Source organism: Gracilinanus agilis, chromosome 3, assembly GCF_016433145.1.
Source record: "Gracilinanus agilis isolate LMUSP501 chromosome 3, AgileGrace, whole genome shotgun sequence".
NCBI lineage: Eukaryota > Metazoa > Chordata > Mammalia > Didelphimorphia > Didelphidae > Gracilinanus > Gracilinanus agilis.
Genome location: NC_058132.1, coordinates 45261404 through 45287616, shown reverse-complemented (window position 1 = coordinate 45287616; position 26213 = coordinate 45261404). Strand labels below are relative to the sequence as shown.

Genomic DNA, 26213 nt, shown 5'->3' with positions numbered 1-26213 from the left:
AGTTATGATTTAGGACTAATACAACAATTTGAGACCTTAGTAAAAATTTTGCAAAGTTTTTATTTAGTCACTATAAACATTTTGAAGTGAAGAGTCTTCTCAACAGTACCCCAAATGAAAGTAATACGTATTTCCTTTTAAAGTTGGATATTTTCAAAAGGTTCAATGAATTCGTTTCTTTAAATGTAAAAAAGTTTTACAGAAATAAGATGATGAGAAATTTAAACTAAGTCACAGTATCCATTTCCCCTAAGTTATGATTGCCCCTATGAGCTCTTCAAGATAAGGCAAGAAAATCATAATTTGAAAACAGACAACCCTAATTTATTTTCCAAACTGAATATGTATATGTATTTCTTTCTATTTGTCTGTGGGAAAGGCAGATGAGCTTTATAATAATAAGCTGTTCATAATTTCTGAAAATACTGATCTGTCCTGTAATTTGATACTTAAAAGACAAAAGTATATATCAAAGTAAAGGAAATACATTCTGGAAGTTTTCTCACTCTGTTTGAAAATGTGGTACTAAGTAGCTGGCTCACAATGTCTATACTTAGTTCTATCCTTTAGATTTTTTTTTAAACTCTCACCTTCTATCTTAGAATCAATACTGTGTATTGTTAGAGCCCTTACCACTCTAGGCAATGGGGGTCAAGTGACTTGCCCAGGGTCACACAGCTGGGAAGTGTCTGAGGTCAGATTTGAACCTAGGACCTCCCATCTCTAGGCCTGGCTCTCAATCCACTGAGCCACCCAGCTGCCCCCTTGGTTTTTAATAAAGAGAAATATTCTTGCTTGATAAACTCAAGGGGATATGTGAATATGTATTAAAGGTCTGAAAAGGCAGGAGATCCTAGGTTCAAATCTAACCTCAGACACTTCCTAGCAGTGTGACCCTGGGCAAGTCACTTGACCCTCATTACTTGGCCCTAACCACTCTTCTGCCTTGGAACTAATACACAGTATTTATTCTAAGATGGAAGGTAAGAGTTTAAAAAAAAAAAGGATGGAAAACTGAAAATATTTATGGTTCCTAGAAAATTGTTCTTTGAAAATATATATGAATTAACCTTATAGAATATTATTATTCTTCATTTTTGATGGATAGCTAAAAGTCAACCCCCTAACAATATGCAGTACCTGAAAACTATTAAGCATAAGAGCACGGATATTAATAACAGCTGACACACAGCACTTGAAGTGCTAGAAACCTTCTTACATATATTATTTGACTGGAGCATCACAACAGTCCTGTAAGTAAGTACCACAGGTACTGGTAGTACTATCTATATTTTAGAGCTGAAGAAACAGGCTCAAAGAGGTTGTGGCTTTCCCCTGGTCACAGAGTGCCTGAGGTGGGATTCAAAACCAGGTCTTTGTGCCCTCAAGTCTAACCTCGTATCCATTCACCATGTTACCCTCAAAAAATGCAAGAGACAGGGAGTGAACTAGAATATGTCAGTATTGATTTGACTACAAATGCTATATGTTTTTTTTATCTGAGCTGTTTGGCTATTTAAAGTTGCCGAGCTCTAGACGGCTGTAAATTTGTGCATATTGTTCTTTTGGCTCTGGTTTCTTCATTCTGCATAACTTCATAGGAGTTTTTACATGCCTTTGAATTCTGAATATTCAATTATGGCACAGTAATGTTCCATTACATATACCCTAATTAATCTAGCCTTTTCCCAATCACTGAGCGCACTACCTGCATCTAACTTTTTGCTATTATAAAGCTGGTATGAAAATTTTAACCAGATGTTTATTTCTTGTCAATTACTTTCCTGGGAAATAGACTCAATACAGAGACCACTGGGTCAAGGGGTAGGAATAAATTTTTAACTCTCCTTGCATAATTCTATTCCTTCTTTCCCCCCTGAAGTGGTTAGAAAAATCACATAGTTACAGAGGTGGGAAAGAACCTCAGGGCCAATGTCCTTGCTCAAAACCACCTTTGAATAACGCTCTCCTTTACAACAAATATTAAAAATGACCCCAAACTCCCCACTAATGGGGCACGTTGGCAGCACAGTGCATAGAGTGTAAGGCCTGGCATCAAGAAGTCCTAAGTTCAAATCCAGCCTCAGACTACTATTAGCTGCCTGATCCTGGGACAAATGATTGATCAGGAAATCTTTTTTTAGGTCAGATTTAAATTTATTTTTTTGATTCTTCCATCCACATCTATTGTCCAGTTCTACCTTCTGGGGCCAAGTAGAAAATTAAAACTTCATCACCAGCAAATTACTCTGCCCATACCCTCTACCTACATTAAATTTATTTTTTAAAAATCACATTTTTAAATTTAATGAGTGTGATATAATTCTTTTAGAGTTGCTTTGATTTGTACTTTTCTGATTATTGGTAATAGAAGCATTTTTTCAGCTTTTGAAATTTGTATTTTTTTCCTTCGTAAGACTGTTCTCATCTTTGATCAATTCTCTATTGGGGAAAAGTTTTAAATCATACTTTCTTGTTTCCATAAAAACTCCCCATAAATTTTAGATGATATTTTTATGAGACAATTAATGCAAAGGTGTTAAGTCCATATGTTCTTATCCTAAGTGATATTGATTTCATCTTTATACTACTGAACTAATCTATTTTAACTTTTATTATAGTCTCTATACCAGAGGTATCCAAAACTTGTCCTGTGACTAGGAGGCTGTAACACTTTCCAGTGTTGCCCGAACCAAATTGAAACGCAATTGGGAAATATTTGACAAAAGAAATAATAATACAATAAAACATAGATCATGTTGATGAGTTTTCTGAATAAAAAATCAACCAGAAAGATCTTATGGACAGTTCTGGGGACCCTATGTCTAACTGATTTGTGATATCACTGCTCTTTACTATAGCTAATAACAAACAGATTCTCTATCTAGTTGTGAGACATGTAAATCCAGGTTTCTAATTTTTTTGTGGTGTGACTTCTTATATTTAAATAATGCATCCAGATGGAATCTGTTGGAGAATAATGCTGACAAATGGTCATTTCAACTTGTTTTTCTATCAAAACATCAGTCAATTTGCCTAGAAGTTCTTTTTTACATTTAGGGGTTTCTCAAAGAATAGACAGCGATTCATGTTTTTAAGTCTTGGCTTAGTTTCTTTTTTTAAACCTACTAAGTATTGGCTCCAAGGCAGAAGAGCAGTAAGGGCTGGGCAACTGGGATTAAATGATTTGCCCAGGGTCACATATCTAGGAAGTGTCTGAGGATAGATTTGAACTCTGGGCATTCCATCTGTAGGCCTGGCTCACTATCACCTGAGCCACATAGATACCCAGTTTTGCTTAGATTAAATAATTCCTTACAATCTAATCTGAGAAGTGATAAGAGCAAACTACTCACAGTTTTTTTCTTTTACCTTTTAATTCTTGATATTTTGTTCCTCCATGTAGATTTTGCGATCTTATTGTCTGATACTATAAAGTATTATTTTAGCAGTGTTACTGTCATAGCATTAAATCTCTACACTACTGTGCATAATATTACTATTACTACAATATTGCCTGGTTTAGTCATGAACAATGATTCTCTCCTCAATAATTTAGATTTTCATTTAAGCAAAAATTATTTTTTTGTATTTATAAGAGTTCTACATGTCTTGGTACATAAACACCACAAAATACAATGTATTTTGTGACTAACAAATGACATTTCTCCTAATTTGTTTTTTTCCTGGCTTTTGTTAAAAATATAGAAAATTGACGATTTATATTTTTACTACATTTAGGTTACTGATTTTTTTCTGATTATCTAGACTTTTCTGTATCAAATATCCCATTATCCATTAAGGACATGATTTTCCTTCTCACTGACAATATTTATCTATTTCTTTTTCTTCACTTATAATTAGAGCTAGAACTCATATTGTCAAATAATTATTGTGAAAGCAGGCATTCTTATTTCACTTTTGAAGTTACTAGAAAATTTTCCAATATTTTTCTATTACAAATAATTGTATCTCCTGGTTATAGACAAAATCTTTTAGTCAAATTAAAATCTTTCATTTGTGTGCTTTTTAGTGTTTTCAACATGAGTATTGCGTTTAATAGAGGTTGATATACTTTCATTCATGGCATAAATTCAATTTAGTCATAGTCATATAAGGCTGTAATCTTGCTTATTTATTATCTTTACTCTTACTCAGTAACAATTCTTAAGATGCAAATGCTAGGCAAATGGGGTTAAATCATTTGCCCAGGGGCACACAGCTGGAAATTATCTGTTGGCCACATTTAAACTCATGTCCTTCCAACTCCAGGCCTGGCACTCTGTTCATTGTGCCACCTTGCTGCCCCTTATGTAATATTTAAAAAATAATATTCATTAGTGGCATTTTTCTATAGTTATCTCTTAGGAAGAAGCAATTTAGTATAGTAGAATGTTAAGCTTGTTATTAAAAGAATGTGGGTTCATATCTGGCCTTTAACACTTATTTATGTGACCATGGGCAAGTCACTTAACTTCTATGAAACATTATTTTCCTTTCCAGACTCCTCATTATCATTTATCTCTGGGAAGTGCAATTCCTGATGTGTAAAAGTGAGGATAACACCAGTTAAGTGTTCATTCTAGAGGGCTCAAGGGAACTTTAAATGAGGTGATAGTTGGGAATTTTGCAAATATCTCTCTTTTTTTTTTTTCTGATTTCATCTTCCCTCTTTTGGGAATCAGGACAATGTTTGTCTGATAGAAAATTTGGTTGAATGCTTTCTTTCTATACTCCTTAAAATAGTTTATGTGGCACAAGAATTATTTGGCCTTTAAATAAGTATAGCAGAATTTGCTTGTAAATCCATTGTCCTCATTTAAAAAAAATTATTTTTGGCATAGGAGCTCAGTTATGCTTTGCATAATTTCTCCAAGATTGGGTTACTTAAGTTACCTACTTCATGTTTTGCCATATTAGTCTATTATATATTTTTAGTCATTTATAAATATTATTTAAGTTTTCAGTTTTGTTACTATGGAATTAAAGACAAGAGTTTTTGAAAAGTTAATTTCTTTTCCATTTGCTAAAAATGCCCATTTCTCATTTTGGTAATTTAGTGTCACTCTTTTCTTGATCCAATTTGCTAATGGCCTGCCAATTTGGTCTTTAGAAAATGAGTTCTTTATTTCATTACTTCATTAAAAAATTTTTAATGAGATTTATTGCTCCTTTAGTATTTAACATCTTTTTTGTGCATAATACCAGTGGAGTTTATTTTTGTTTGTGTTTCATGGGTTATTTTTAAATTGCATACTCAATTCTTAAGTCTTCTCATTTTCTCTTTTGTTAAATAGGTGGTGAGGAAAGTGATTTTAAACTCTAAAGACTGCTTTAGTTGTATCTCAAGAACTTTTCCCATCACTAGCAGTCTCTTTTTAAAAACCGTTTCTATGACTTGGATTGTGATCCACTTATTCAAGATACTGAATTTTAGACTCCATTTGGGTTTTAATAATTTGTTATTTCTTTTATTTCTTTATAAAAGTTTGATTTTTGCCATGCAACATCTATTTATTAGTTCTAGTACAAAATCAATTTTTGTATGAGTCCCTGAGGAGAAATGTTTATTGTACTATTTTCCTTTAGAGTTTGCATATAGCTACTAAATATAGTTTTTCCAAAATTCTATGCAATTCTGCATTATTATTTAGGTCTTCATGCAGATCAGTTGTAATTTATATCAGTTTAAAAACAATTTTCATTAGGGACTTGGTTGCTTTATTATTTAGTACATATTATGAGAATTCAATGGCTCTGTAGTCACAACACCATGACTATTTCTTCCAACAATGCTTCCAGACAATAGTCTACTCAGCCTATGCCATGCTTGTCCACAACTTCTTGTAAATCTACTGCAGAAAACCCTTACATCACACCATGGGGAATTCTCTAGTTTTCTCGATAGTACATGAATTCTAATGGAGCAGGAAGATTATCTATCAGTTAACTATTGTTCTTGAAGTGTTCCCACCCCTTCTTTTTGTCCCTCTTAGTCTTAGTTTTTTGTTATTGTATCCTTTACAACCTTTCAGCTGCATCATTTCTCCTTTGTAATTCGTTGCAGCCTGCTCACATTCATCAAGGCTTTTTCCAAGGCCCTCTGGGTGATCCTCAACTTTACTTCTTCAGAAGCTGTGGTAATCCATTAATCATAGGCATACAATAGCACAGATGTTCCAGATGCTAATGCAGATTCAGGAACAAATATTTTATATTTATATTATTTATTCTCTAATATTCAATTTGATATTCATCCTCTAATAACAAATGTTTAATTATTTCATTTCCCTTCATATGTACTGTAGTTTTTCCACTTGTTTCACTTAATAACGTCTATGTTTGTAATTGTTTTATCTGAAAGCATGATGGTGACTCCTGACTTCTGAATCAGCTGAAATAGAAATGAGATTTATTCTAGACCAGTGGTTCTTAATCTTTTGTGTGTGGCCCTTTAGACAGTAAATCTAGTGAAACCTATGGAACCTCTCTCGAAATGATTTTAAATACATAAAATACAAAGTAATGCAAATGAAATCGATTATGCTGAAATACAGCTGTCAAAAAAAAGTTCATAGTTCCAAGATGAAGAAATTCTATTCTAGATCTTCGCTTTGAATGAATATGACTTATTAAATATTTTAGGTAAGTTTCTTGGAGAGAACAAATTGTCATGGTTTATTTTTTTAACTCTATAATTTTCTTGGCATTTTATTAGTCAATTTAAGGTGTGGGCAGTGTGTATATGTGTGTGGGGATACATTTTGTTTTTGTTTCTACTGGATTCTTTGAAAAGATTAAAATTCATATTATCATTTATTTATTGAGCAGATTTACAAGTAATTGATTTTGTTCTGTAACTGCTTAAGACATGATTCTTTGTCTCTGAACTCAGTTCAGAATTCAAGTGGTCTGTAATGGTCTAAGTTTAGAAATCCAGCTCTCTGGCTAATTATTGATCTATTCTTGCCTGAAGGAGTTTTGTTAACTGTGGTAAATGTTTAAGAAAGGGAGTTTTGGGCCTGATGTCTTTGCACCCCAAACTATCCTTCAATGATATCTGGTTTGCTGTTATGCTTTGGCCACTATTCTGCACCTGGATTCCAACAATAAGCCCTTCTTAGTCTCATGAGAGATGGGGTGGGGGTGGGGAGCACCAAGCCAAGATGGCAGCTTAGTAGCAGCAAAAGCTGGAAAAACACTCTGAGAATCCTTCCAAATTATTAGAGATGAAATGGAGGTTGGGGGGTGGTCATTGCTAGTCCCAGGAACCAAACTTCTAGTCAATTATGCGGTTCCCTGAATCTCAGCCCTATAACCAATCATTTTTGTACTCAGTCCCATGATGTCATCTGTCCTGTTCTGTTCTTTGTTTTGTACTTTTCAAAACTTATAAAAGGAGAACTGTCCTTTTGCATGGGGTCTTTGGCATGAATGGAGGCAAGTCACTGACACATTTATTGACAGGCAGCATGCCCCTGCTAATATGTATTACACTGCATAGAGATCTGCTTCAGTTTGCCCTTTTGTTAAAATTCAATTCAAGCATTTTCAATTGCCTTCCCCATTCCTTTATTAGCAAAAAGTATTAGATGGCTAAACGTGGTTCCAACAATCCAATCTAAATCCCTATAACTTACACAGAGACACCTTCAGTTGTCCCACTCACTCCAAGGAAGATCCCATCTTTTACTAATTTGTGAGTTTGGGGATGTGGAATACAGACCTTTGGTTTCATCACTGGCAGGAGATTCTTGGGTGGAAAATCTCTCCATCGAAGCATCATCTTAATTGTTATGGTCTTGGGAAAATGACTGGGGAACTGAGATGGTAAGTAAACTTGCCCATATTTACATAGAATGTGTCAGAGGCAGGATGTGAACATGATGTTTCCTAACATCACTGAAGAATCAGCTTTTGTCGTGGCATGTTCTACAAAGTTGCCTGCATGCCATATTGTGGTTCATGATGGTTTCCCTTGCTTGGTTTATTTCTTGTCATTGAATTATCTTGTAAAAGCTGAAAAAAGGCTTTGTGGATATGAGAATTGCTTTCTATAGACTACTTGCAGGATTCTCTCTGCCAAGGAAGCCTAAGAATTTGGCAACTGCAATTCTGGTTGAATTAAAGGTATTTTTTTTAAATTTATTGAATGGCTGTGCTGAATTTTTCCTCTTTTTTTTCTTTTTCGCTTTAAAAGTACTATCTGTTAAATCAGATGGCTCTTTGGGAGCAGAGAATATTGAGGAAACTATAATGAAGTAAAAAACAAAAAGACATCAATAAGTTTGTTTTTTAACAAGTTTAAGATAAATTTCTGTATGAATTTTGTGTTTTCTATTTGTATTCCACTCTCCAAAGCTTTCAGTCAATTTTTTTGGATGAGATTTCCTGGAATATGATATTCGAACTCTGCTCATATTTTCTGGAAGACCAAACAATTCTCTGCAATTCTGTTGCTCTGGTTTGTATAGTTATAAAATCTTTTTCAGGAAATTCTATAATTGTTTTTCCAACTTTCCATTTTGGTTGGGTTTTCTTGCTTTATTTTTTATTTTGTTCTGCCCAGGCCATTCTATGCCTCAGAATCCATTGCTTTCTACAATGACTTTCTACAATCTTTTCTCTTCATTTGAGTCTCATGCCATCTTACAGTGTTCTACCTTCCATGATCTATTTTTATAGATATAAGATATTCCTTTATATTTCTTACTGAAATCCCAAACTACTCTGGAGGTTCTTGTAACTCCATACTGTCTTTTGTGGGGTAGAGGTGAGACAGGTCTTCATTGCTGCTGAAGTCTTATTCTTTCATTCCAGTAATTTCTTTGTTTCTTTTATCCCACAATACCCATAGTACAGCTAGGTCCCAATTAGGTCAAATAATAAATCCCATGAAGTAGCTCCATTATTCCAGTTCTTCCTATATATTTCCATTCATCTGCAACCAATGACTATATACAACATACTTATAAATTCAAATAGTATGATTTCAAATACATGCAATCACTATGGGATTTATTATCTGCACTAATCTAGACCTTACTGTATTAATTCATTGTATTGAAGAAATCTTTTTGTTTTCCTATTTCTTCAGTTTCTTAAGTTTCCCTTTCAGGTCTTTCCTATAAGGATTCCCCATCCCCCCTTTTTATTTAAGCATATTTGTTGTTGCTTTTATTGAGGTGACAGAGAAGCAGAGTTTACTCATGACTAGCACTCATCCATATAGCCCAAAGTCTCTAATGATGTTATTGAGTTTTTTTCAATAATGTTATTGTTAATCATAAGAATAATTGCTTCTAACCTAGTATTTTACGGTTTACAACATTTTCATCATGGCAAACTAGATATAGGCAGTATAAAGATTATTACAACCCTGATAAGGAAACTGAAGCTTGGTGACTTGTCCAGAGTCACAAAATTAGTACATGTTAGAATCTGAAATAAAACTCAGGTTTTGTGATGACAAGGAAAATATTTTATTATGCTTTTCACATAAAATGTTAACTGTTTTTCTTTCTTATGATTTCTATACTTCTTTCCTTTCTAATAACCCTAGAAATAGCAACTACTTTAGAAAATGGTAAGATTTCTCATTCCTAAATCAATTGTTTGAGTAGAAAATTATTAGTAGAAAATTCAAAGCCTTTACAGCAAAATCTACAGAACAATAAAGGGGAATCCAAATAAAGCCAGGAAAAAGAGGCTATAATCAATGCCAGTAGCAGAGATTCCAATGCTAATCTCAGGCGAGAACCACTTAAGTTATTTGGTTTTATTTATTATGTTTTAAAACATACTTCCAAAGCTGTGACATTCATGGATGTTTAACAGAATGCCAAAAACAACATTACTCTAGTCCTTCTGCCACATCCTCTATGAGACAGATCCAGGATTCATTAAACACTCAGTTCTGGGTAGAAACACAATAGTAGCCTCCCAGACAGAGCTCTTACGTGAGGGGACGCCTAAAATGAGTGGATCTCAAATTACACAGTGATACTGACATTCCAGGAGAAAACCTAAACCACTTAGCAACCAGTGTAAAACAGGAGTTACTTATCATTCAGGCACAATAAGGCAATAACTACAAACCACAGAAAATCAGATAACATCCCACCAATGTGTTCAGCTTAAAAATATATCAAATTAAAATTGTGGGACCTGGATTTTTCTTTTTACATTATTATTTTAAAGTACTACATCCAACACATGCTATATAAACATTTAATTAACTTACTTCATTGCAAAGAAACCCTAAGCCCATATTTGAGACATCCTGGTATTGTCAATATCTGGAACAATAAGTTGTATATATTGGCTAATAAGAACATAAGCCTATTTTATAAATAAGAGATATAGGGGAGCTTAGCTAATGGGACAACTTATATGTTATTAACTGAGCTATTTAAGAAATACTGGCTTGCTATCAAGGGCTGATAATAGTGGTGATCAAACAATTAATGCTTATTATTTACCAGAACACCAATGATAATGATGATAACAATAATAGCTGGTATTTATATAGTGTTTTGAGATTCAAAGTGCTTTTATAGAAATTAACTTATTTAATCCCCAAAACAACTCTGGTGGAAAAAAAATAACTCTGGTAGGTAAGTATCACTATTATCCCCATTTTACAGATAAGGAAACTGAGGCATAAAAGGTGACTTGCCCATAGCTAGTACATGACAGGGGCTTGATCTGAACCCCAATTTTCCTGACTTGTAGCCCAGCACTAAGCACTGAATCACCCAGATGCTAATAAGAACTAAACCATTTGGCAACTAAAGACACTTTCCAGAATTTTTTTCTATATTTAGGGGACCAAAGGAATACCAATGTTTTATACTACTAAAATAATATTGTTATCACATCTGTCCTTTTCTGATCTCTGTGGTGCACTAGAGAAATGTCATTAGCTCATGTTACCATACTCAGATCAAGCTTCCTTCGTATATCATAAACCATTTTAAACTATTGAGAATTCTGTCACGCTCCCAGAAGAAGGGTTTTTCAGTCGCTTCCCACAAGCTAAACTTACTGCAACCCTTCCCCCACTCCATGTGATTCTCCTTTCCCCACAATTCTTTTTTTAACTTGAATGAAGTTGCCAAGATCACACACACTGACTTCGACCCCATGCCAACTATGACCACTGTGCCATATTGAACAAGTTCCTACAGCTCAAGGATTTGGAGCTTTCATTCTTTAGAACTTTCCTACCGAGTTCAGAAGGTGGATATAAGATTGCTATATGTTATATGCATTACTGTGAAAGGCAACCCACCCCTTTGAGTTAGGAAAGAAAGTAACCAATAGCCTCTTTTCCTCAATTCTCCCTTCATCTTAAAAAAAATTAAAATGACAAATTCCTAAAAAAAATTAGACCTGGTGTTTTGAGGTTATTTTGTTCCCTTAATTTTATCAATCCACAAACCCAGAAACTTCTTCTAACCACACTTCAGGTAACTGAATGAAAAGGTCTAAAAACTGAACTTTATTCAAGAGACAAAGTCTCTGTAAACCATGAAAATTTTACTCATCTTAGAACCATCATTAACATATTTGGGACTTGAATTTACTGGGTATTCAGCTAACCACCCAACTATTTCTTTAATATTTAAATGTGGTTAAAAAAAAAAGAGAGAGGTTAATTTTCACTGGTAATTTGGCTCTTCATACCCTGACCCTCTGATCACCACATGAAGTGTCAATAAGACCCTGGTAGATGATTCAGACTCCATGCAGGGGTAAGAAAGAGGTTAAAACATGCAACTGTGCAGCAACATTTTCAGACACAATATATTTTTTTAAAAAACAAAAAAGAAAACCCAGCACAAGAAAATAATAACTGAGTCAGCCCAAGAGGATAGAATTAGTAATTTCATGTGATCAAAGACAAAACCAAGGCAAACATCCATCAAGTTAAAAAATTCACATCAATTATAACTGGTAAGACCACTGAGGATTCAAATCCAAAGACAACTCCACTAAGGGAAAGAAAATCTTTCTGCTCAATTTGCCACCCAGGAAAAGCCCCATTACTTCCTCTAAAGGTATTGGTGCTGATTTAGAGCCATTCTCAAAGGGTCCAAAGCTTGTAGTTTTTCAGGTTGGGTTTAATAGGCATGGGTTAATTCTCACTAAGGAAAAGGTAGAATAGACTGTAGTATATTGTTGACAGCTCAGGGGCACGTCCCGAGCCAGTACATCTGTGGCATAAGCCATGGCATAAAGGCTGTACTGGATTACTAATTTAGTGGGTCAGGAGAAGGAGGTGCCTACCAGTCTCTGCTGCTCCAATAAGAGGTCAGCTTCCTCTTTCTCTTTCTTATACAAGATTTCCATTTCTTGGAGCCTGTAAAACAAGAGAAGGGAAAAGAATCAAAATGGAGACAGAATATCTACAGTTACATTAAACAGTCTCTTTTGGCATATTACACATAGTTTTTGTTGCTGCACTTTTATTATTTTACTTAGTCCATAAAAGTGAATACATTAGGAAAACCAAAAACCAGGGGAGCCTTAAAATCTGTTCCATCTCTAAGATACTATGATTTCAATTATTTCTCTTTAGAAGACCCCTATTGTAAGTGTGCAACCTAGGAAATGAAGACAGGGGCAAGAGCAGTTCTTCTAGACTTCTCCCAAGACTACCCTGAGTATCAGGATGACTAATGAAAATAAGGCATTTGTACATTACCTTTTCTCCATCTCCTGTTTCATATCAATGCCTTGTTTCTCCAAAAGCTCTCTCTGGGCAAATGTCCAGTCGACTGGTTCAGAAGGTGTCTCAGCTGATGGGGTCTTTTCACGTTCAGCCCGTGCTTGCTCCGGATGGTTGAAACGAAAAACATGATTTTTGCCCATGATGATGCGATTTCCTAGTATAAAATAAAATCAGGCTTAGAACCTTAAAGAATCAACTAAAAATTTAGTCAAAACAACTTTAGCAAAGTTGCAGAATATAAAATAAATCCATATATATCAACAGCACTTTCTGTATATTACCAACAAAATCTAGTAAAAAAAGATAGAAAGAGAAATTCCATTTAAAGTAAGTGTAGACAGTATAATATCCTTGGGAGTCCACCTGCCAAGAGAAACCCAGGAACTATATGAACACAATGACAAAAGACTTTTCATACAAGTAAAGATAGATCTAAACAATTAGAGGAATATTAACTGTTCATGAGAAGGCCAAGCCAATATAATAAAAATGCTGATTGTACTTAAATTAATTTACTTATTTGGTGCCATACCAATCAAACTATTAAAGAATTATTTTAAAGATCTAGAAAAAAAATAAAATTCATTCGGAATAACAAGAGATCAAGAATATCAAGAGAATCGATTAAAAAATGTGAAAGAAGGCCATCTAGTAGAATGAGGCTTCAAACTATATTATTACAAAGCAGTAATCATCAAAACAATCTCATGCTGGCTAAGAAACAGAGTGGTTGATTAGTGGAGGAGATTAGGTATGTAATATATAGTAATAAATGGCCACAATAATATAGTGTTTGATAAAACCAAAGATCCAAGCTTTGGAGGCAAGAACTTGTTATTTAACAAAAAACAGTGAGAAAACAGAAAACAGTCTGGCAGAAATTAGGCATGGACCAACATCTCACATGGTATATCAAAGTCAAGCTTTAAAAAGGATACATACAATAAGTTGGATATCATAAGCAAATGAGGGGAACATGGAAGAAATTACATGTCATATCTTTGGATAAAGGAAGAGAGAAGATTAAACAAGAGACAAAAGTAAAATGGATAATTTTAATTACATGAAATTAAAAAGTTATTGCACAACAAAACTAATGCAGTCAAAATTAGAAGGCAAGTAGGAAACTGGTAAAAAAATTTTAGAACAAGTTTCTCTAATAAAGGCCTCATTTCTCAAATATGTAAGAGCTTGTGCCAAATTTATAAAAATAAAAAGCCATTACCCAACTTATAAATGGTAAAGATTATAATGTTCTCATAAGAAAACAACAAAGTTATCAATTGTCACATTTTAAAAATGCTCTAATTCACTATTGAATAGAAAAATGCAAATGAAAATAACTCAAAGGTACCACCTCACACATATCAGTTAGTGGAACTATGAAGTGGTCTAACCATTTTGGAACTATGTCCAAAGGCTATAAAACTGTGCATGTCCTTTCATCCAGCAATACCACTACTAGGTCTGAATCCCAAAAGGATGGAAGAATAAGGAAAAGGACAAATGTACAAAAATATTCATAGAAATATTTACTTACATTTGAATATTTATAGAAATGATAAAGATGGAAAAAGAGATGATGGATGGCTTCAGAAAAACCTGAGAAGGCTTACACAAACTGATGCAAAGTGAAGTGAGCAGAACCAGGAGAATGTTCAGTAACAGCAATATTGTAATGATGATCAGCTGTGAAAGACTTAGCTACTCAGTTCAATATAATGATCCAAGACAATTCCAAAGGACCAACAAAGTAAAATGATTTCTACCTCCAGAAAGAGATCTGATGAACTCTGAATCTAGACTGAAGTATATATTTTTTATTTTATTTTTCTTTGTTTTTTCCAATGTGGCTAATATATAATTATTTTGCATAACTTTACATGTACAATGGGTATCATTCTACTAGCCTTAATGGGCATGGGAGCGGCTGAAAAAGAGAGTTTGGAATTCAAAATTTTTTAAAGAGCTAAAAAAATAATTGGGATTAGCAAATCCTTTTAAAAAATGCAAGCAAATATCTCCAACTTCCCTTTGCTTACTAAAGGAGGAAACAGAGTAGGCTACAAGTATACAAATAAATGTCTTTAGCTCTCTAATTGAAATCAAAAGGAAAAAATCAAAGTATCATTCACACAAGCTACTTGCAACATATTATTTGGGTTACAAACTAAGAATCTGTCCACACTCACCAGAGCGTAGCTGCACATGTTGGACAACCCTCTTGCCATTTACATAAGTTTCCGATCGCTCACAAGGTTCTAGAGTCACAATAACTACAAAAAGATTAAAATGGAATTAAAATTACAAACCCATGGCACTCGGTATTGGAAATATTCCTGCACTTGATACATTACAAAGGCAGGATAGAGAACCTAGCCCTCACCCAAAGCCCCTTTGGAACAGTATGAAGTCTCATTGCTAGATTAAATTCACCAAAACTATCTAAGAATATAAAATAACTATATATCAATTTAATCTTTGTGATAAGATTAAAACCAGGAGCAGTAGCCATTAAAGTTACATAAATCTACATGAACTATTACTAAAATCACAGAATGAAACACTTGGAACAGAGAAGTTTGGTGGGTTTTTTTTTAATCTCCTTTTGCATTATGAATAAAATTGAAAAAGAGAATATAATTTTAGGCATCATCTAAAAACAGTTCTCCCAAGAAAGCAGGAAACAGAAAGGGGTTGGCCTGCAGGAGCAGAGTTAGGCAAAACATCTGAAATCTTGAAGCAAACTATGGCCTATAACAATCTGACCAAGGAAGAATAAACAGAGCATAAAAGTACTGACAGGATTTTGTTTTTGTAAATGAAGAACAGAACTTTCTTTCCCCTTTCAGTCAAATCTCCTGAGTTAAAGCCTGGACGGAGTTCCTGTAGGCCTCTGCCTGGGAGATGTGCTCTTGGCCTTCTTTTCTAAGAGATCATTACTATTCAGAGCCATGCGCAGCTGCCTATACACTCTTCAGCTCCTGGCAGGGCCACAGAGCTCCACTCTGTGAAGTTCATTTTCATGTAAAAATCTACAATGGCCCCTGCATTCCTAGGGAAACCAGGTTCCTCCGCCATTGATAGTACACCATACTGACTAAACAAAGTGCGAGGGAATACCGTGCCAGGGATTATTCGGGACACAGACTAAAAATGAAATCACGGACACTCACCTTCGCCGCTCTGATTCTTCTCGCTCCGGAAGAGACAGTGCTCCTCTTTAATGTGAGCCCCGCTGAGCACAATGTCTTGGCGCCGCTCAGCATCTGCTTGGCCAACCCTGCATACAAGAGAAAATGTTTTTCCCAGGAGCAATGAGACATAAGAAACAGGAGAAAACAGATCTTGTGTTCACATTTGTAGTATGTTATCTAATTTCTGATTAAATATTGGGTGAAGAACGATGTTAAAATGTTTTCATAATAATAATAATAATAATATCTTGTATCAGAAAACTTGAAATCAAAGCATCTTGGTACACCAAGGTGACAAGTTTAATGCTTCAAGCTGGCAAAGAAGACTTTAAGCCTTCCTGATAATGCAGAAAATGCCTGTAAGAACATTTTTACCTAGTATCTTATACGAAGGGAAAACTACCCAAACCAGAAGTCATCACAGAAACTGCATTAGCAAAGATCATTTTGCAACTTGAGAAAGGTTAAAGGGACAGCATTGTACAAGCTACTGCAAAAAATGTTTTAGGACAAATCATAGAAATGAGTTTTTCAAAGGGCAGTATTCATTCTAATTATTAAATAAGATATTTGCTAAGTAAAGCCTAACTAAAAAAAGAAATCACATTTACCGTGTAATGCCATCTTTGATGTAGTAAAGCAGGCATTCAGACATGAGTGGATCTTCATTGAGGTTAACAAGATGTGGTGTCTGAAAGACATTACAAATATTATGAGACCTGAAGTGAACAGGAATATTAAAGCATTCCTCAAAGCACCAGTTGAAGCTAACTAAATCCTATAAGAAATTAATGGCTTCTCTACTTTTTGCCCATCAGGGTACAAGAGGAACTACCTTTCCTACTAGAACAATGTGTGGTAGTTCCAAAAGAAAGCGAAAATTTTCCATGTTATCTCTTGTCAATAAATTCAAATTCATTTTCATTAAAAATGGAAATTTTTGTATAATGGTGGGGACTCAGTTTTATAGAGGGACACAGCATAAGAAGCATGAGACAGGCCATTTTCATGGATTAAGCTAACTCAGTTCTAAATCTTAAAAAAGAAAAAGTGAATGTGCCCACAAAATACTAAACAAATATGCAATGTAGTGAAAGAAACCCCATTTTCATATAGTTCCAAAATATGCCCACTTATGTTCCTTATTCCTCTCTACCTCTTGCTACTTCCCATCAAGCATGTTCTGTGGCTTTGGTTTAGTATAATAATACAAGTTAGAAACAAAATTCTAAATGAGTGATACTTGTTAATATAAACACATAAGTTTATTGAAAAGACCTTTTCACCTATTTCTACAATGTCTCTAAAGCTCTTTAAAACCAACCTTCTTCGGTGAAAATACCCCACTGGAATCCACAAATAAGTCACCTGGTCTTGGGGTAAAAATCTAATCAGGGTAAGGCAGCAAGATATGAAGAACAAAAGAAGAGTTAGAGGGCAGTTAAGGAAATGACAGAAGGGAAGATGGTGAAGGGAGGAGGATGTCAAAGGATGACAAAAAGCTACCTCCCCCCAAGCCAGAAAACTAACACTACAACAGGGGAAAGATTTGGAATAGTTGGAAACAGAAAACTATAATTAGATCCTAGGAGTCAACAAAATTCCTTTGGAAGTCAAAACCACTGTCAATATGTACTGTATTTGGGGGGCAGCTGGGTGGCAAAGTGGATTGACAGCCAGGCCTAAAGATGGATTCAAATCTGACCTCAGACACTTCCCTGACCCTTAACCCCCATTGCCTAGCCCTTACCACTCTTCTGCCACAATAATGATTCTATGATTCTAAGATGGAAGGTAAGGTTTGTTTTTTTTTTAAAGCACTGTATTTATTAAGTCATTTAACAATGAAGGAGTTGCTTTCATATTTTACAATGCTATGTGGGGAATATATACTGGAGAATCTTTTATTAAAAAGACTTAAAAAAAATTCTGTCCTGGAAGTTTAATATTATTACCCATTTAGGACATTTCAAGAGCTATATGAACATCAGGCTTTTAAAAAAAATCCTTACCTTCTGTCTTAGAATCAATACTGTGTATTGGCTCCAAGGCCAAAGAGTGATAAGGGCTGAGCAATGGGAGTTAAGTGACTTGCCCAGGGTCACACAGCTAGGAAATGTCTGAGGCCAGATTTGAACCTAGTAGTTCCCATCTCTAGATGTGGCTCTCAATCCACTGTGTTACCCATTGTGATAATTGGATTAAGTCTACACTGCCCATCTTTGGATTTGATCACCAAGGGTGAGAGTACCTCCAATCCTGGGAGGTCCTAACCCACATATGCTGGAGTGAGTGTCGAATCGGAATCGACTGACCCGCCCCCTAGGCACTCTGTGAGAATCATCTGTTGTGATTGGACATGAAGGCTAGGGGAAGGCACTGGAGGTGACACACGGGTGATCCCTTTAAAAAGAGGGAGTTGAGTGAGTGAGGGTCTTCTGGTTTTGTTAAGGGGATCTGAGGGAGCTTTGCTGGTTCATGACCAAGACTGTTCCACGTGGTGAGTTTAAAGACTGAATCTTCCTGAACTTCTATTAAGAAACTTCTTTTTATAGACTTTGTGAATGAAGTTTGCTCCATTCACCTCTGGGCCTCAGGCCCTTTAACCCTCAGCTGAGGGTTAAGACTACCTGGATTAATTAGTGGGATAGATTCTTATTTCCTTACTTCCTCTCTTTCTTCTCAATTGTAAATAAACTTTCATAAAAGTCAATTTTGACTTGAGATTATTCTTAATTGATGACTGATAACAGTTCAATCCTCTGGCAACCATCTTTTAATATATTGAACCCATAAAACCTCTTTTTCGCCCTTATGCCAGCTGTCCCTGAGCATCAGTTTTAAAATCAAAAGATATATCTTCAAAATAACCAAAAGGAGACATCAACTCAAAAAACTGGAGTCAAGTAATTCCCAAATATTGAATTTTGATCATTTCCATGAACAGAAATTATTTCCCTTTCTTACAAAGTTTAAAAAGTTCAAGAAAATTATGAAAAAAAGTTAGGAAATGGTAGGATTTCAGTTAAGTGCTTTATAATTCATGTTAAAATGCAACTACATTTTCAAGAATAAAGTAGTACAGAAAATTCCCTATTTGACTCCATTTAAATTCTATCAAACATAGACTTGAGCAAGTTTCTTCAAAATAATTATATCTTAATAAGCACTCTTCTTAAGAAGAGGAAATCAACTTTTGATACTTGGTAGCTTAAAAATGTCAAAAAGATCTTTTTACCTATCTTTGATGTTTAAAAAAATTTTTTTAAACTGATCTACTTTAGTCAGCCAACAAATATTTATTTACTTAATGGAAATTACTTTATTGTCACCTCCAAATTTTCTTCCTCTCCCTTCCCTTTCCTCATACTTGAGAAAGCTAGGAAACCAAAACTGGTAGCAACAAGTCAAGCAAAACAAATTTCTGCATTAGCCATGTTTTATAGCACACACACATACTCTCTCTCTCCATCTGTACTCTGAGTTCATCATCTCCATAGCCTCTATGCTGAGAAGTGCTCTACATGTTTTAACACGAATCCTACAGAAATATGCTTGGTCACTGGGTAGAGAAGCTGTTTTGTCTTTACGATATTAACTGGTACTTATGTGTGGCAGTGTGCCAAATGCTGGTGACACACATTAAAAAAATGAAAAAAAACACTGTCCCTGTCCACAAGTCAAAAAGCAGTCCTTAAGTGCTTTCTATGTGCTAGGTACTGGGCTAAGCCCTGGAAATATAAGGAAAGTCAAAAAACAGTCTCAACACTCAAGCAGTTCATATTCAATAAGGAGAAAACATGCAAACAATGCATATAAAAGACATAGAATGAAAATGCAAAGTAATCTGTGAGGGAAGGCACCATCAGGTAGGCATGGGGAATGGGAAGGACTCAGAATGATCTTCCTAAGAAGCTGGTATCTAAGCTTCTGGAAAACCAATAGAGGAGATTGAAGTGAGGATGAAGCATGAAAAGGCCTGGTGCCAAGAGATGAAGCATCTTGTCAAGGAATAGCAAGTAGAGCAATTTCCCTAGATTATAAACAATGGAATAAAGCTCAACATTTGAAATATAGGAAGGGATTGGGTTGTGAAAGGCTTTAAAAGTCAAAGAAAGGTATTTACTCTAGAGGTTAAATGGAGTCTCTGGAATTGACTGAGCAGAGTTAGACATGATAATGTCAGACTTGCTCACTTTGGCAGATGAGTAGAGGATGGGTGGGAATGGAGAAAACTTTAAGCAGGGAAACCGATGAAAAGGCTATTTCAATAGCCTAAAAATGATGTGGCGAAGGGCTGTAGCAAGTGGCAGCAATGAGAATAGAGGGAAGGGGACTTTTTTTTTTAAACCCTTAACTTCTATCTTAGAATCAATACTATGTATTGGCTCCAAGGCAGAAGAGTGGTAAGGGTAGGCAATGGGAGTCAGGTGACTTGCCCAGGGTCACACAGCTAGGAAGTGTTTGAGGTCACATTTGAACCCAGGACCTCCCATCTCTAGGCCTGGCTCTCAATACACTGAGCCACTCAGCTGCCCCCAGGGAAGGGACTTCTACAGGAAATGTTGAGAAGGTAGAAACAATAAGACTTGGGAATAGACTGGATGTGTGAAGTTAAGGATGACACTGAGGCTGTGGTCCTTGGTGACTATGAAGATGATGGTACCTTTGACAGTAATAAAAGTTAGGAAGAGGTGAGAATTTTGGGGAACAATGAGCTCTATTTTGGACATGCTGAGTTTTAGATGTCCAAAAGGCAGATGGTGATGTAAGCTAGGAGCTCAAGAGAGGTGAGAGCTAGACATACACATCTGAGGATTGTCTGCATAGAGATAACTAAGTCCATGGAAGTTCATGAGATCACTAAGTAAGATAGAATTGAGGGAAAAGAAAAGAGGGACCAGAATAGCTCTTGGGGGATACCCATGGTCAGTGGACATAAGGTGGACGTGATCCTTCAGCAATGGACACTGAGAAGAGGTCCATCGGACAGCCTGAAAAAATCCTCAGGAAAGTAGGGTCATGAAAACCAATAGGTAGTATTCAGAAGAAGGCAACAATATCAGAAGCTTCAAAGAGGTCAAGAAAGAAGACTGAAAAAAGGCATTAGATTTGGCAATTAAGAAATCACTGGAAACATTAGACAGTAGTTTCAATTGATTGGTGAGTTTGGAAACCAGTTTGTAGAGAGTTTAGAAAAGACTGAGAGGAAAGGAAATAAAGATACCTAGTATAGATGGCTTTCTCAAGGAGTTTAGATGAGAAGGAATTGGAGGAACAAGGGATGGTAGATAGCTAACAAGGATAAGGAGAGCAAATGACAGTTTTTTAGGACTGAGGATATATGAATGTGGTAGGTAACAGAGAAGCCAGTAAATAGGGAAAGACTGAAGATTAGTGAGAGAGGATAATACAAAGGGCAAGCTGCTAGAGAAAATGGAATGGAATGGGATCATTTGTCCATGTTGAGAAGTTTACCTTTCAAAGAAAGGTCACTGCTTTCTACAAAAATGGATAAAAGTAGGAGATGGTGAGGGACTCTGAGTCATGTGAAATAAGGAAAAAGAGGGAACTCAATTTTTTTGAGGAGAGTATAAAGCAAGGGTCAGTTAATAAAAAAAATACACACACACACACACACACACACACACACACACACACACACACACACANAATAAAAAAAACACACACACACACACACACACACACACACACACACACACACACACATATATATCTAGAAGCAGCTGGGTATCTCAGTGGATTGAGAGCCAGGCCTGGAGATGGTAGGTCCTGTGTTCAAATCTGGCCTCAGACACTTCCCAGCTGTGTGACCCTGGGCAAGTCACTGAACCCCCATTACCCAGCCCTTACCACACTTCTGCCTTGGAGCCAATACACAGTATTTATTCTAAGATGGAAGGTAAGGGTTTAAAAAAAACAACAACTTTAAAAAAATCCACCAGAATTAGCATACATACACGAAAAGGTCAAGTCCTTGAGGGGAAAAATCTAATAAAAAGATAGGAAGCCAACAACAACAATTCCTTATCACCAAACCAGAAGAAATAATGATATAAAGTTCACTCTGCTCCCTCTACAATAGTATATGGAGGCCATCTTTAATCTCATTTAAGCTTGAGCATAAAAGGTCTTCATGGCCAATTCTATCACCTGAACTGAGGGACCAATTAAATAATATATCTTAACCATAAATATTCTATACATTGAATCCTTCTTATCTATCATTGTCATTAAACACATATGCACACACAATTAACTGTTTAATAGTCACTTTCAATCATAACTAAGCTACTACACAATAAAAACTTGTCTAATACAACTACAGGCTACAATATACACTATTTTAGAACTCTGCATACAAGGATTATATACAAAAAAAGCAAAGAAAGAAGTGCTTATGGAAACACAGACTTAAAGTGCTTTCTTTACTACATTGATTGACAAAGGTACAATTGGCTACTTTCTACACAGCTAATTGCCCTATAGAACTTCCCTACACAAACCTGGTCAGCTGAAAATTCTTCCAAAGAGTCATCAAACAGGGTTGATGGTCTCTGAGGGGAAATCTACATGAGAGATGAACCACAGCTGAAGCAATATGGGAAGAAAAAGACTTAGCAGGATGATGAATAAATATAGTGAAGTATGAATGAGAATTCAGTAGCAAGTATAGGGTCTCACGTTTGTTATTTATGATTACTGAAGTACGATGCACATAATTATTTCCAGAGACACAGGTTGTTCTTGTATCAAAGGCATATCTTAAAATAAAAATCAATAAGGCAGTCATAGCTGGAACACATGAACTGCCTGAGTGGCTAAGGGCAAAGCAAGAACCTATAAGGTAGGAGTTATTTCCATTGGACAAAGGCATTTTTCCAACCTTTTTTGGTGAAAAGACACCCAGGGTTCCTCCATCTTCCCGAATAGCAACTCCCATTTCAGCTAATAAGGCCTCTCTAGAAAAAGTGAAAGAGACAAATCAATGGCACACCTTTGACACTTCAAAGGAATTGAAACTAAACTGAGAGATAGAGTAAGCAAATTAAATTTAAATTTATGGTATAGAGGTAACACCCTGAGTACTTAAAGGCTGCCTCAATGGGATACAAGTTGTGGCATTCCTACCAACCTATAAAAGCTGGGAATATGGCCTGACAACAAGTAATTTAAAAAAAAATTTTTAACAAGGTTTAAAAAGTTATCAGTCTTAACTGATAAATTATTATAAAGTACACGCTCCAAATATATATTTTGAGCTTCTGCATTAAGAAAATAATGAGCATATGATGCAAACTTGTTACACAAAATAAAACTGCAAAACCCTAAAATTAAATCTGAGGAAAGCAGATCTATGATGGTCAAGAGCAGATAAATTAAATCACAACTTTATTTACAAAAATACCTATCAAGTATTTTTCTAACAGTTGCTTCAAGTCTGCCATAAACTAAATCTTTTTTTTTTTTTAAATCCTTACCTTCCGTCTTGGAATCAATACTGTGTATTGACTCCAAGGCAGAAGAATGGTAAGGGTAGGCAATGGGGGTCAAGTGACTTGCCCAGGGTCACACAGCTGGGAAGTGTCTGAGGCCAGATTTGAACCTAGGATCTCCCATCTGTAGGCCTGGCTCTCAATCCACTGGGCTACCCAGCTGCCCTCCATAAACTAAATCTTAACTATGCCATTTGTTTTATTTCCTTAAGTATGCTCATTGAGATAAGAAGCAAAATTATTTGAACAAATCTGCCTCATCAGATATTACTTCTTAAACTAAAACAGAAGACAATTAACACACAATTTTAATGAAAAAAAGATATATTTATATTAAAAATCTTCACTAAAGTCTCTGGAATGAGGTTTAGCTTTATTTTATATAAAAAAGAAACACTCAATGTGTACAAAGATAATTTTGAATAAATATTGTTGTTGCTTTTACTCTTAGCGAAATGTGAGTCTTTATGCATGATTATATTCTGCTAAAAGAGTAGAATTTCTTCAACTAATAAACAGGTCTATCATCTGAACATCAATTAGAAGACAGGTTTACCACAAAGTAATACAATTTCAGCCCCATTAGTTCATGAAGTATACTGAGGCATGGAAGAACTGAGATCTCGACCAAATAAGGAATTACCTACCCTGAAAAAGCTCTTCACCCTTGGAAGTATGAATTAAGTAATGCTCAACTTGCCTACAGAATTAATGCAACAATCAGCTCTTCTTTTAAACGTTTTCAGGAAAAAAAATGTTTTCTGAACATAAACTTACTTAGAATCAAAAAGTGCTTCATTATTATCAAAATTAGGGTGAGAAAAGGAGGAGAAAAAATTTGGAAATTAAGTTATCTTACCCCACATGAATATGATTCTAGAAAAAAGGTAAATGTCAAAAGAGATAGGCAAACAGACCTACTTTAAAATGTCAGCCTTCATTAATATCAATTTATCTTTGCAAATGAAAAAACTTTAATTTGGCAATCTGCAGTCTTCTGTGGATATTTAAAGAGGTTTGAAAAGTATGCTTACTATGTAACTTCTGACTTTATCACCAGTTTGTAATTTTCATTCTAAAGTCAAAATTTGACTGCTAACAGATTGACTCTCAAGTGCTCCTGGCTTTACCTCTCCATCCTGATGGCCTCTGTTTTTCGAAGCTTCTCTTCCCATGTTTCATTCAATTCAGCAATGATCTTTTCAGATTCCTAAAGGGAGGAAATCCACAGCTAAATAAGAAATAAGAAACTATAAATGAAAGAGGGCCTTCTTACACAGAGTACTAAAGAGTCATACAGATTGCATCATACACTGATGACTTCAAGGACTACAGTAGAGATGGTTTTTAGCGCCTTTGATGGCAATTGATGTATAAAAGTTTATTTTACATTTCAGAGATATATTAATTAAATTTTTTAAATTTAATAAAAGTTCTATAACTTAAAATGGTTTCACTGTTTCATAATAATCACATCTACTAGCATGACTCCTTCCGCTAATCAAGGTGTTACACTGCAATGTATAACATGCTCAATTCCATAATCAATAAGTAAATGATTCTGAGAATTATAGACACCTGACAAGTAATTAGTACTTACCTGCGTCTATAACTGATATTTGCTAGTATTTATGATCTAAGCCCCTAAGTAATAAAAAGTACTGACTACAATGCCAGACAGGCAAATGAAAACAAATGAAAAAGGATAGTGAAAGAAGCCTAATTTGTATGAAAATCCTATTTAGGTGGCAACACTTATCATGATGTATTTCAAATCTTCTAACATATTTATGTATTGCTTTACAATTGAAAAAACTCTGGACATCCCTTGGAATATTTCTGTGATGCATGTGGTAGAAATTCTTCACATGTTAAAGCTGAGGAAAGAGAAGTAACATGACTGTCTCAGATGACATGCGGTGGGTGGGGTGGGGTGGTTGAAGGGCAGGAATTGAACCCAGAATTCTTCCTCTCAGATCATGCCTGTCCCTCTCAACCACCTTAGGCTACATCAGGATTGGGGCCAATAGCAAATAAGATACTATGTGGATAACAAAAAGATTTTGAATGGACTAAGGACCAGCTTTGATTATAAGGTCTTTTAAAATAGCATAATAGAGCACATGCCTGGACTAAAAGAAGGCTAAGGGTTTCAAAATTTTTTACTTTAATAAGGATAATATATGGATAAGAAAAAGATATACAATAAGTTAAATATTAGCTGTGGTTTTAAGGCCTTGTAAAATAATGATATAGTACATAACTGCACTCAATAGAAGGAAGGCTAAGCTTTTTTTTTTTTTTTTTAAGTCCAAGGCAAATAAAGGCAAAGGTAAAACATGCTCGCTTGCTTGTTTGTTTATTTGTTTTTTTTGGGACAGAGGACTTATTAACTTCCTCTGTTGCAGTTTTCTATTACCTTCATGTTGCCCAGAAATGCCAGCTCTTAGAAGTGCAGTTCCTTGACTCTCAATCATTAAACATTCTCAGACTTTTCATTTGAAAGCCACTGCACAGGACAAATGAAATGTTACATAATCACAGCATTAAAATTCAAGGGAAGAGAAGTCTTCCCCAAAGAAGCCCTCATCTTTCACAAAATAACAATAGCATTAAGAAACCTATGCTTCAGTTGAATGCGGTGGTATATCAAAAGATACATCAAAATCCTTTTTGCTCATGAATAAGTGGTAAACTGTCATTAATTTTTTGCCTGAAGGCGAAATGAAAAGCAAGTAATGGCTCAATAATTAAAGTTATTTC

The 26213-nt window shown here is 35.2% G+C and overlaps 1 protein-coding gene across 1 annotated transcript in view; it reads right to left on the bottom strand.

Moving 5' to 3' along the window:
- The window catches only part of KIF1B (kinesin family member 1B), a 184349-nt gene that overhangs the window by 78933 nt on the left and 79203 nt on the right, over window positions 1–26213 (bottom strand). The window contains exons 16-22 of the mRNA XM_044667723.1: window positions 24581–24660; window positions 22841–22916; window positions 16545–16624; window positions 15913–16019; window positions 14929–15012; window positions 12710–12890; window positions 12292–12364 (exon numbers count right to left, since the gene is read on the bottom strand). Coding sequence (XP_044523658.1) covers window positions 12292–12364; window positions 12710–12890; window positions 14929–15012; window positions 15913–16019; window positions 16545–16624; window positions 22841–22916; window positions 24581–24660 — 681 coding nt within the window. The remainder of the gene's footprint in view (window positions 1–12291; window positions 12365–12709; window positions 12891–14928; window positions 15013–15912; window positions 16020–16544; window positions 16625–22840; window positions 22917–24580; window positions 24661–26213) is intronic.